General features: G+C 59.2%; 1 protein-coding gene across 1 annotated transcript; it reads left to right on the plus strand.

Annotated features, from left to right (window-relative positions):
* Positions 1-1,669: 1,669 nt before the first annotated feature.
* Positions 1,670-9,607, plus strand: CBX6 (chromobox 6). Its single transcript, XM_021091475.2, has 5 exons — positions 1,670-1,767; positions 1,947-1,990; positions 2,159-2,224; positions 2,367-2,433; positions 6,764-9,607. Exons 1-5 carry the CDS (start codon positions 1,699-1,701, stop codon positions 7,766-7,768), a joined length of 1,251 nt encoding a protein of 416 aa, XP_020947134.1. The 5' UTR covers positions 1,670-1,698; the 3' UTR covers positions 7,769-9,607.
* Positions 9,608-11,529: the final 1,922 nt, after the last annotated feature.

The following is an 11,529-nucleotide window of genomic DNA, read 5'->3' on the forward strand; positions in this document are numbered from 1 at the left end:
ACATGTCGATTTTAAGAGGGGAGGGGGATTTCCCCCAAGGTGTAACTGGAAAAATTAGCAGAGGTGCAGGAATGAGAATCAGACATTGTGACATGGTTGACTTAAAACTATAAGAATTGCTGTTGCACCACAGAAATGTAAAAATCCTCCTTTCTGATAAATAAATAATGAGAGCGAGAGACAGCCCTGACCCTTAGCACATCTGCATTCCTCTCCACCTCAGTGTCAGTGCCCCCCCCCCACTAAAATGATGGTGAATCTGCACTTAATGACACTGAAAGAGTTCATTTCATGCCATTAAGGGAGAAAAGTGGATTCCATCTAGTGTGACTGTTATGATCCCACTGTGCTAATGAGAAAGAATTTAAGTAATATGTCTATACCATAGATATACACACAATGTAGATATGTGCATATATACGTGTGTTTATATAGGCACACGACGGAGGCTGGAAGAAGATTCTTGAAGAGGTTAATGATTTGATGGAGATTATAGATAGCTGCTTTTTGTTGTACTTTCAAGAAATTTACAAAGAACAGGACTGTTGGTGTGACCCCATAAAATAAAGTTGAAATAATTCAAAATAAAAGAAACGGAGCGTTATGTGTGGCAGGGCTACTCTGCGTCCATTCCAGGACAACCCAGGTCTCCCGGCACCCTCTCCCAAATAGGAAGCTGGGCTCTGGTCTCCGGCGAGCAATGGCGGAACCAGCAGACGAACTGCAGGCGGCAGGAGGGTGACTCGGTCAGGGGGCCTGGGAATCAGAAAGCATACGGAGGAGGCCGAGAGAGTGACTTCTGCCGAATGACCCAAGGATGACCTGATTCGGGCCCAATCTGGTATGTGGGGAGCCCGTTGTCCTCCCACGGCCTCGCTCCCCACCCCCATCCTCCCCACCGCCACATCTTCATCGTTGCGTCTTCACCCGGACCTCCTGGGTGAAGGCAGGTGCCGCGCCCAAGACCCCGGCCGAAAAACAGATGTATACGATCACCCCGGCCTCCCTTGGCCTCAATTCACCACCTCCCCCGCTTCCTGCGGTGGCGTTTTTGTTTTAATTCATCTGAACTGGTTACAAAACCACACTCCCACGAATACATAAATAATGGATAAGGGGTTGGGGGGCAGTGTTTTAAAGAAATTCCCGCAGGGCCTGGCAAAGCAACAGCAAATGCATTTCTGCTGTATCATATTTAACTGTTTGCAAACTTCTGCTGGGAGGATGAGCAGCAGCAGCAGAGATTCCACCGCCCTTCCCCCTCCGAGCCAGGAGAGATTTGCAAGGGAGGGTTTAAAGGAGGGAGAAATTGTCAGCTACAGAGGGTCCGGAAGATGGAGAGGAGAATGAGAAAGTGTTTGTAAGACTGCACTGCGCGGGACCCGGCTTCTTACAGGGCAAGCATCTCCGGGGCTCTGGGCCCCGGCTCCCCTAGCCAGGCAAGGCCCCTTTAAGAACCAGTGCGCGCCCCCGCCCCGCGTGCGCTCACTTTCCCTAGCAACCGCCCCGGGGGAGGAGGAGGTCCTGGCAACGGCGCGCCAGTCCGGAGGGTCACGTGACGGCCCGCAGCTGGAACGCGAGTGCGCGCCCCGCCGCGCGCCCGCCCGCCGGGCCTATGCGCTGCGGCGCGTGCGCGAGCGGTGCAGCACCGGCCGCGGGAGCAGGGAGTATTATGGGCTGTGGGTGCCGCTGAGCAAGATGGAGCTGTCTGCAGTGGGCGAGCGGGTCTTCGCGGCCGAATCCATCATCAAACGGCGGATCCGAAAGGTGAGCTGCCTCCCTGGGTGGGACACCTAGCCCTGCAGCCGGTGTCCCGTTTTGCGGGCCAACGGGGCGAAGCGGTCCCGCTAGCCCGGGCTCTCTCGCCCACCCCCGCGCCGCCGCCTCCTCGCGTCCCTGCATCCTCCCCACCCCCACTCCCCCCTTTTTTCTTCTCTGTTTTTCAGGGACGCATCGAGTACCTGGTGAAATGGAAGGGGTGGGCCATCAAGTGAGTGTCACCGGATCCAGGGGCGAGGGGGGAAGGAAGGCAACGGACACTGGGGCCTTTTTTTTTTTTTTTTTCCTTCCTTGGCGGGGGGGTGCGCTCATCTGCTCCCTGGCATGTGCCTCAGCCTCTCTGGTTTTCTTTTTATTTTGTGCATGTGTAACACGGCAGGTACAGCACTTGGGAGCCCGAGGAGAACATCCTGGACTCGCGGCTCATTGCAGCCTTCGAGCAGAAGTGAGTTTAGGAAGCTGGCAGGGGCGGCGGGGCCGAGACTCGGCTGGGGCGCCGCGCGGGGAAGCGGGAGAGCCGGGGAGGGCAGCGCGGAGTGGGGCCCGGGAGGGGGCTCTTTTTAACCTCTGGCGTTTCTCGGCCGCAGGGAGAGGGAGCGTGAGCTGTATGGGCCCAAGAAGAGGGGACCCAAACCCAAAACTTTCCTCCTGAAGGTAACCTGGCCCAGCCCCAGCAGCCCCCTCACGGGCCCCCTAGCCCGGGCGCAACACGGGGCCTGCAAAGGCGGGACAGATCCGCGGCCGCCCGCTTGGGCGGGCCTTTCCAGAGGGGCCCCGGCTGGGCAGGGGGTGGTTATGAGCCCCCGACAAGCCCCTGGCAGCAGGCCCTGGCCAGCTCCAGCTTCAGCAGAGGGGCCCGGGAATGGGGGGCGCGGGGGGGGAATCTTCCTCGCTGACAAGACCAGGGTCTGGGGAGGCCCGCAGGAAGCAGGTGGATGAGGCAGGTGGGGACTGTCCACCTGAGGGAGCGGCAAGGAGGTCGCTTCTGCACGTGAGAGCCCTCATGTCCCCCAGCCTTGAGCCGGTAGGAATTAGAACCCAGCGAGAGTGAATGTGCTCTCTCACATGGCAGGAAACCGGGAGAGGTACTGGGGGAGGGGGCACCTGCGACTCTGCCCCCAGCTTCCCTCTCGCAGGGTTTGTTCTGCATGCCTCCCCTCCTGACGAAGGGATCCAGCTTGACTGTGACCTTAAATCGCTTCACTTTGAGTTTATCACCCAGGCTGAGCCACACTGGCTTTAGGGTTTTCCGTTTCTCCCCATTTCTGGCTGTTTCTGGAGGTTCTCATGGGAATGGCGAGTGAGGGGGTAAAAGCCTAGCACATTAGCCTTTCTCCGGAGGGAGACCTAGCTCCAGAGGAAGCCATCTTAGAGTTTTTTGGTGTTTATTTTTTCAGAGAGAAAGAACAGAGTCTGGGAAAGGAGAGGCAAGAGGACCCAAGGTGGCAGGCAGGGCTGCAGGCCAGCCTCCCTGTATAGCCATGGTTTCCCCAGTAGTGCTGAGGTTATCTCGGGGCCCCTTCCCACCCTGACAACCTGTGACGGTGTGACAGTTGGTACAAGAAGGGCAGGAGGGACCCTGCAGAGAAGAAACTGTGCAGAATGCAGAACTTCAGAATCTTCCATTTGTCCAAAAGGCTCAAAGCCCAGTTGCGGGGGGGGCTCCAGTCCCCCACTCTCTAAAAACACTGTGCCTGCGCAAGGTTCGCTTTGGACTTAAAGCAGAAGCGAAAGAAATAATGGTTTCCAGAATCACATCTTTCTGTGACCCTTGTCTCCGACCTACACACAGCTTAGGGGATCGGAGCAACCTTAACCCTTGATGCTTCTTGGGAGAGATGGGGCAGAGCAGCTGGAGGGCCAGTGGGCTGCGTGACAGCCTCTCAGCGCGGCCGGAGTGCCCTCTAGCGGTGAAGCGAGTAATGATCATGAGCAGTGACACAACAAAATGCCTTTTTTTTTTTTTTTTTTTTTTTTTTTTTTTATAATAGCCGTAGTTCCTGAGCTGCCTATGGGCCTAACGCAGTGCTGAGCCCCTCACATGGATTATCTCCTTTAAATCTCTCAACAACCCTATGAAGTGGGGAGTGACATTCCTATTTTGCAGATGAGAAAATCAGGCCCAGAGAGGGGAAGTGATTTACCTGAGCTCCCACCACCCCGCTTCCTGGCTTCATCGTGTGTTTCTCTTCACCCTGTTCCTCAGAGCGTACGTGTCAGGTTAAGAGGGCAAGGTAGACACACAGAGGAAACTATGAAGGCTGCAGAGGTGGTGGGGCCGGAGGTGGAGAGCGGAAGAGAGGACCCTGACCTGAACCTGAAAAGCAGGTCGCATGAGCATGCTCTAGCTCTTTGCAAGGGGTGATGGGAATCAGCTTGGTCTGAATCCTTTGCTCTGCGTCACCCGCGGGGCAGTGTGTATAGTAAACAAATTATAATCAGAGAGCACTTTTTGCAGGGAACTGTTCTGAAGAGAACAGGAGCCCAGGAGGTGGACTGTATTGTCCCCATTTATACATAGGAAGACCGAAGCCAGAGGGGTTAAATAACTTGCCATTGGTCACAGTCAGTCAGTGGTCGAGTCCCGGTCTTGAACCTTCCATGCTACCCATAGCGCATGCCAACTGCTCAGAGCTGTGCCTGTCGCCCAGCCAGAGTGCAATAAATGCATTGGCGGTTGTGTTACCATTTTTCACAGGCAGACCCAGGTCCCACCTTGAAAGGATTCTCAACCTGGGGAAGGGAGAGGAGGAGGAAGGGCAAACCAGCCCCCTTTTAAAAATAGTATTTAGAAATTATGAAGAGATTTTTTTTTCTTTTGTAGAAAGGTTGGAAACCATACCTTAGGGAAAGATTACTGCTCATAAGCACCCTCGTTGGATAGTTGAGTATTTCTCAAGTGTTTGCCCTGTACCAGGCTCTGTGCTAAGCAGGTAACACATACTATCTGATGGTCGCAGGAGGCCCATTAAGCTGGGGTTTCATCCCTGATCTGATGTTTGCCTTGCCACATGCTTGGCCAGAACCCAGGGACCATCCATCACTTCTGGGCTCCAGCAGAACCATAATTACAGAGGTCCCAGAGCTCAGGCAGCATACAGAGGGCATAAACACTGACCCCCCTGGGGGGGGATCAGAAAGGGCGGGGAATCGCCTGAGCTCCCTCAGGAATGAACCTGCACAAAGCCCTTGTCGCGGTGCCAAGGGAGGGCTGGCTTTCCCCTGCCTTTGTCTGGGAAGGGGTGTGAGGGAACCAGTTCCTGGCTCCACTGGCTCCGAGCAGGAGGAGCTGGCAGCCCTTGGCACAGGGCAGGTCAGGCCTCTGACTGCTGCCACCTCGTGGCAGCAGGGCTGGGAGGACCATGTGACAGTACAGTGTGCCTCTCCCACATTCCAAATGACATCCTGGCTTATTCACGATCACTTTTCCTGGGGTTGTGGTCAGATGCAATCTCATCTGGTCTGATGGGGCATACAAGCCACCTCCCAGGTCTGGCTAAGCATCCAGCACGGTGGAAGTGGGAGTTGGAGACCCCTACACCACCCATCCTACTCTTGGGAGCTCTCAGACTGGCCATGGGAATGCACCCCATCTTGCCTGGAGGGAGGCAGTTCTGGTGGGGGATCCCCCCTCCCCCCCCCCGCCCCGCCCACCGTGAGCCAGGGGCTCTGTATAGAACACAGACTCATCTTCCACGTCTACCCTCCACCCACCATTGCTTTTGGTTGCTTGGCCACGCCATCCGTTCATCCCTGGGCGCTCTCTGCCTCCACTGCTTGGCTTAGCAGTGCCCATTCAGCAAGCCACCTGCGCCTCTGCAGCAGCCTGGAGCAGGCTCAGGAAGGACCAGGGTTTTCCCCCACTTAGGTTTCAGCTGCCACGACGGGGGCCTGTGCGCCTCATCCGTGCTGCTCTGGACCCCCTACTCCCTCTGTGGCATCACATCAGCTTGTGTCTTGATTGCCTGTTTCTTGTCTCCTTGGAGTGCAGCCCCTGAAAGTAGAAGCTGCCTGTGTTCATCATTGTACCCCAAGCTGCAGGCCTGTGACTCATTAGTACTTTCTTAGTGAAGGAAGGACTGGCCATGGAGGATGGCTTACATGGCCTTGTGGGTCTCTTACCCAGGACTGGGGTCTCTGAGGACCTGGCACACCCTACATCTTCCATGAGGTAGCAGGTGAGCTGCTGCAGAGCCCTGGGGCTTGACAGACCTCACACCTGGGAGTGTGCAGCTGGGCCCAGGAGCCCGGCACTGTATCCCTTGCTCCCCCACAGACTTCTGCTCAGCCGTCCTGCCCCCGCGCCCTCTTGGTCCATCCCCCTAAATCCATATCTAACCGGAGTGGATGCCAACCAGGCTTTAGGTGCTGGCTTTGGAGCCTGTTGGCACTGAGTTGTTCCGACCCAGGAGGGGCAGTGTGGGGGGCTGGAGTGTAGAGGAGGAGCCAAGGGTCTGTCCAGAGCTGATGATGAGCTGCGGAGGCAAGTCTGAGCTGGAGGTGCAGCCTGGTCAAAGGCAGAGAGGAGCACAGGGCATTTGCAGATAGGTCCGTGGGACTGGTGTGTGTGGAGGAGTTGGGAGGGAGCTCCTTTCTGTCTCCAGGAATTCATCCAGGGAGCAGGGCCAGGCTGGGCTGGGAGCTTCCCAGAGCGGGGTTGGCCAGGGGCTTCTCTCTGTGCCATGTCGTGGTTGTAGACACTGCTCTGTCAGCCAGGGTAGCCACGGAAACAGCCAAATTTGCAGAGTTAGTCCTGGAATTAGGCCTGGACCAGGGTCTGACCTGCCCTCCAACCTTCTGCATGCAGCATCACCTGTCTGAATCTGTTTTATCGCTAACACGAGTTCATGAGCGCCACTGATTCTCTAAGTGTTCTCAGGATGGTTTCTTGAGACCCTGCTTGTAGGTGCCGGCTCGGGGTGTCCGGAAGAGGTCAGCGGGCTCTGGAGCCCTCACCTACCGCCCGCCTCCCTCTGTCCCACAGGCGCGGGCCCAAGCAGAGGCCCTCCGCATCAGTGATGTGCATTTCTCCGTCAAGCCGAGCGCCAGCGCCTCCTCGCCCAAGCTGCATTCCAGCGCTGCCGTGCACCGGCTTAAAAAGGACATCCGCCGCTGCCACCGCATGTCCCGCCGCCCCCTGCCCCGCCCAGACCCCCAGGGGGGCAGCCCGGGCCTGCGCCCGCCCATCTCCCCCTTCTCCGAGACGGTGCGCATCATCAATCGCAAGGTCAAGCCGCGGGAGCCCAAGCGGAACCGCATCATCCTGAACCTGAAGGTGATTGACAAGGGGCCGGGCGGCGGAGGCGGCGCTGGGCAGGGGGCCGGGGCCCTGGCCCGCCCCAAAGTTCCCTCGCGGAACCGCGTCATTGGCAAGAGCAAGAAGTTCAGCGAGAGCATCCTGCGCACCCAGATCCGCCACATGAAGTTCGGTGCCTTCGCTCTGTACAATAAGCCCCCGCCCGGCCCTCTGCCGCCCCCGCCAGCCGGCAAGGCCGATGTCGCCACCTCCCCCGGCCCCGGGCTGCTCCTGGCAGCCCCGGGTGCCACCTACGACGCCCGCAGCTCCAGCTCCTCCGGCTGCCCCTCGCCGGCCCCGCAGTCCTCCTCCGACCCAGATGACGCGCCCCCCAAGCTGCTCCCCGAGACCACGAGCCCATCCGCGCCCGACTGGCGGGAGCCCGAGGTGCTTGACCTGTCCATCCCTCCCGAGGCGGCAGCCACCAGCAAGCGAGCGCCTCCCGACGTCACCGCCGCTGCCAGCCAGGCCCTCCCCGCAGCCCCTGAGCCTGCAGCAGCGGCCTCAGAGCCCGAGGCTGGGGACTGGCGCCCCGAGATGTCGCCCTGTTCCAACGTGGTCGTCACCGACGTCACCAGCAATCTCCTGACGGTCACTATCAAGGAATTCTGCAACCCTGAGGATTTCGAGAAGGTGGCCGCAGGCGTCGCAGGCGCCGCAGCGGGGGGTGGCGGCAGTGGGGTGAGCAAGTGAGGGGGCTCCACCGAGGAGGGGGGCTGGGGGGCCCTCCTCCCCAAAGTGGTCCTCTTGCCCCCGCCCCCTCCCAGCCCTCGGACAACCCTGCCTGTGCTTTGCTTGTTTCCATGGCTTGGTGTTGACCCTGGGATGGGGCTGGGCAGTTGGAGCCCCCCTGCCCAGGCCCAGTGGGAGGGGCAGTCTGGACCGGTTGGGGCTGGGGGAGGGCGAGGGCGCTAGGAAGACCTCCCTCTTGTCTCTTGGCACCCTCCCTGCCCACCACAGTGGCGCCTGCTGGGTAGCTCCTGGGGAGCCCTAGGGCCTGGGGCACAGCTGCCCCCCCACATCCCACCCCGTCTCTCCCCAGCTTGCTTCCAGCTCTCGTGCACACAGCATCTGGTTTCTCGGTGCTAACCCGGCAGCTGCAGGGCCCCCCAGCTTGGGCACTGTCCCTTTCCTCCCCCCAGATGCCTGGGCCGGAGGGGCAGGGATGGGAAAGACGGAGGGAGGTTGAGGTGAAGCTGGCCTTGGCCCCTCCCCCCCACATCAAGGAGGGCGACAGGAGCGGGGCCCGCTTTTGGCTGAGACCCAAGCAGGTCCCCCTGGGTCCCACCCCATCCCTTTCCTAATCCCTCTCTTGAAGGTGAGAGGGACTTGCGCTCACCTGCCACAGCCTCCCAGCACCTAAAGGCCTGTCTCAGTTCTCCACCAAAGGTGCTACAAGAACCTTCTGCGCACTTGCACCTGCTGCCCTTGGCACGTCTGCTTGTACCGGTGTGTGCGTCGGGCGCTGGGCCCTTTAGGGTTCCTCAGATAGGGTCATCAGGTCAAAGGTCTGGACCTTTCCTTGCCATCAGCGGGGTCCGGGCCCTGGCCCAGGTCTGAGGAGTTTGCTGGGGAGGCCCCCAGGCCCATCTGCCCTCCCGGCTGGGGTGTGGGGGGAGGGGAGCCCAAGCCCCACCCTTCTCCTTCTTTGGGGGGGGTCCACCCGACCAGTTGGGCCCTTGCTGTACGTGGTGGGGACTGAAGCAAAGGGGAGACCCCCCCATCCCAAGCTCCCCCTTCCTCCTGGGCATTTGCCCTGGGGAGGGGGGTTGGGGGGGAGCTTGGATACCCTTCCAGGGGTCTCCCGCTTTTCCACGCCCCTCTTTTGCTTCTGACCACCGCCCTGGGCAGCTTCTCTTTCCTTTGCTGCCAGGGAGCTGAGGTGTCAGTGGCAGAGACCAAAGCCCCAGTTTACGGCTTGGGCCCTGGGAGGCAGGCAGGCCAAAGGAGGAATGGGCCGGGGGTCTGCTGCTTGGGGGAGGCAGCCTGGCTGGCCAGCCCTGGCGCCCTGCCTGGGCTCGGCTTGGCCTGAGTGGCGGGGCTTTGCACGCGGCTCCAGGTGACTTTCTGGTGTGTCAGCTCAGAGTCACGATGGCAGAAGGAGGAGACAGAAAGGGAATTCGGTTCGGTAACAAACGCCTTGTCCGAAGCACGGGAGGACTCTTCCTTCCAAACCTCTCCGGCGGGGGCTGCAGCGTGGCCCTGTCCCTCCTCACCCCGGATGTAGAACGAGGGCCGGCACAGGGTCTGGGGGGCTGGTGCTCCTGGACCCCTCCCCACCCTGCCCTTTGTGTTGGCTCCGTGGCCGTCCAAGTGCCAATTGGCTCCCCCCAAATAAGGGCTGGTATCTCTCCTCTGTCCCCGGAGGTGATTGCCCCCAACCCCCACCCCAGGTGAGCGTCCACCTGGGTGCCAGTTACAGGTGTTTCCAGAGACCATAGAAATGTGTTTTCCTGAGAGTCTGTGTCATTCGTGACTTTTTTTGTAAAGAAGTTGTGTTTTCAGAGGTGATTTTATGACAGGAAAGTGAAAGAATTAGTTTTGCAGAAAACAGAAAAAACAAAAAAAGAAGAAAAAAACAAGAAATAGAAAAAAATATCGTGGGATTCCTATGGGGTTGGGGCGGGTGGGGAGAAAGAGATATTTAAAGAAAAATTAGTAACGCAGTGATTGCACAGGCGAGGCGGCGACGTTCAGAACGTGGATAGAAGCCGGGAGGGCCTGGGGTGCCAGCCACCGCCCTTCCGGGGCCCGAGGCAGGGTCGGCCCTGCCCCCTCTGCTGGGCGCAGACTCCACACCTGTCCTCGCTCAAAAGGAAGGATGGCCCCTGGTCCCCCTAGGAACTTACCAGAAGCTGCAGGGACCAGACGCAGAGCTGAGATGGGGGGTGGGGGCACGGCACATGGGAGGGTCCGCAGGGATCCGACCGCGGCCAGGACCCATCATGGGTGACTTTCTCCAGGGGGGCTGCTAAGTCAGGATAGTTGGGTTCCTCACCCTCCTCCATTCCTTTGCCAGCTATCTGGTCTCCCCACTGCCACCCCATGGGGGCATTTCCCTCCCCGTCGCCCCAAAGATCATGACACCCCCAAGCTTCCTTGGCCACGAGGGCCATGCAGGTGGCAGGCAGGCAGGCAGGAGCTGTGGCCTCTGGGGGAGTCTTGGGTGGTGGTCACAGCGGGTGGGAGGTAGCCGCCGTGGCGAGAGGGAGAGCCTGCCCCTTCTCCTTCCACTGGCAGGTGGCTGCTGCCCTTGGCCCACAGCTGTGCAGCCGAGGCCCAGGCAGCAGGCACGTCGCTCCTAGGTGGACGGCTCCCCCGCAGGGGGCCTGAGTGGGCACCGGGTCAAGAGGAAGCGGGGCTCTCCCTCCCTCTCCCAGGGTGCCTCCGAGCCGGGTTCCGCAGCCCCACACACACTCTTGCACGGATCAGCCTCCCACCGGCCCTTTCTCCCCCACGGCTGCTCTTCCGTGTGCTACCTGCCAGGCAGAAGTTGCAGTCCGGTTTGCTTTATTTTTATATGTGAAAGACCCCTCAGAGCCCGCTCTCCTCCCATGTTCAATATTGACTGGGGTCATCCCCCTTCATGCTACCCCCTCCCCACCCCTAGGTCATAGGAAGCATGAGGTCTGGGGTTTGAGGTGGGAAGTTGGGACACATCCCTGTCTCATTCCCTACCCAGCCCCTCAGTTTGCCCTTTTGTGAAATGGGTGTATCGGGTGGCAAGGTGTTGCCTAAAGCACTGCTGGTGTCCAGGCAGCTGCTGAGGATCGGGTGGTTGAGGTTGCCGGCCCTGTGCCCTCCAGCCTCCCACAGCCCCCTTTCGTTCTCACCCCGCAAAGGGCTTGGGGCCAAAACGGACTCCAGCCTTCCTCTGCCCTGGAAAGAGGCGGTGATCAAGTCCCCAGCCTCGGTGCGAGGCGGGTACAGCGGGCAGGGTTGCCACATTTAAAGGACCAGGAGGGGACTCTGAGAGGCAGAGGTGCCTCACTGGAGTGAAGAGCCCAGCTGCTCTGGCCTTTTGGGGCAAACCTCTTGAAAAGGCTGGAACCCGGGCCCTGGAGCCACTGCGAAGGGTCGGGGCAGGGGGTTTACCTGGAGCCAGGTGGTCCTGGGTGAGGGGTCAGCCCAAAGGAGAAAAGCTCGAAGAGCTGGGCTGCCACTAGCCTTTCTAGCCTCTGGGTGGACCCCCCACCTTTCTTTCCTTTGGGGGTTTTGTTGGTTGTTTTTGTTTTTTGGTTTTTTTTTTTTTTTTTTTTTTTTTGCACTTGGCCCACGCCGGACAGTGGATGCAGTGGTCAGGTCCACTTTCAGGCTCCCATGCACTAGCCCAAGGCAGCCCCTTGGGGGCTTGTATGGTTTAAGGAATCACTTTTGAAAAAAAGAGGAAAGTGTTTAAAGGTTTTCGTTTCTGTTTTTTTGTTTTTCTCTGTCTGCATCTCCTCTCAGATTCA

The sequence above is a fragment of the Sus scrofa genome, chromosome 5 (assembly GCF_054392235.1).
Source record: "Sus scrofa isolate SSC_HxYL_T2T_F1_AM1 chromosome 5, Sscrofa_HxYL_maternal_Yorkshire_Landrace_v2.0, whole genome shotgun sequence".
In the NCBI taxonomy this organism is placed as follows: Eukaryota; Metazoa; Chordata; class Mammalia; order Artiodactyla; family Suidae; genus Sus; species Sus scrofa.

What these genes read in the sequence shown, in the direction of transcription:
- CBX6 (XM_021091475.2), top strand. Translation starts at nt 1,699, where the DNA reads ATGGAGCTGTCTGCAGTGGGCGAGCGGGTCTTCGCGGCCGAATCCATC. An exon ending in ATTGCAGCCTTCGAGCAGAA is followed by an intron (nt 2,225 to 2,366) that starts GTGAGTTTAGGA and finishes TCTCGGCCGCAG; the next exon opens with GGAGAGGGAGCGTGAGCTGT. An exon ending in CCAAAACTTTCCTCCTGAAG is followed by an intron (nt 2,434 to 6,763) that starts GTAACCTGGCCC and finishes TCTGTCCCACAG; the next exon opens with GCGCGGGCCCAAGCAGAGGC.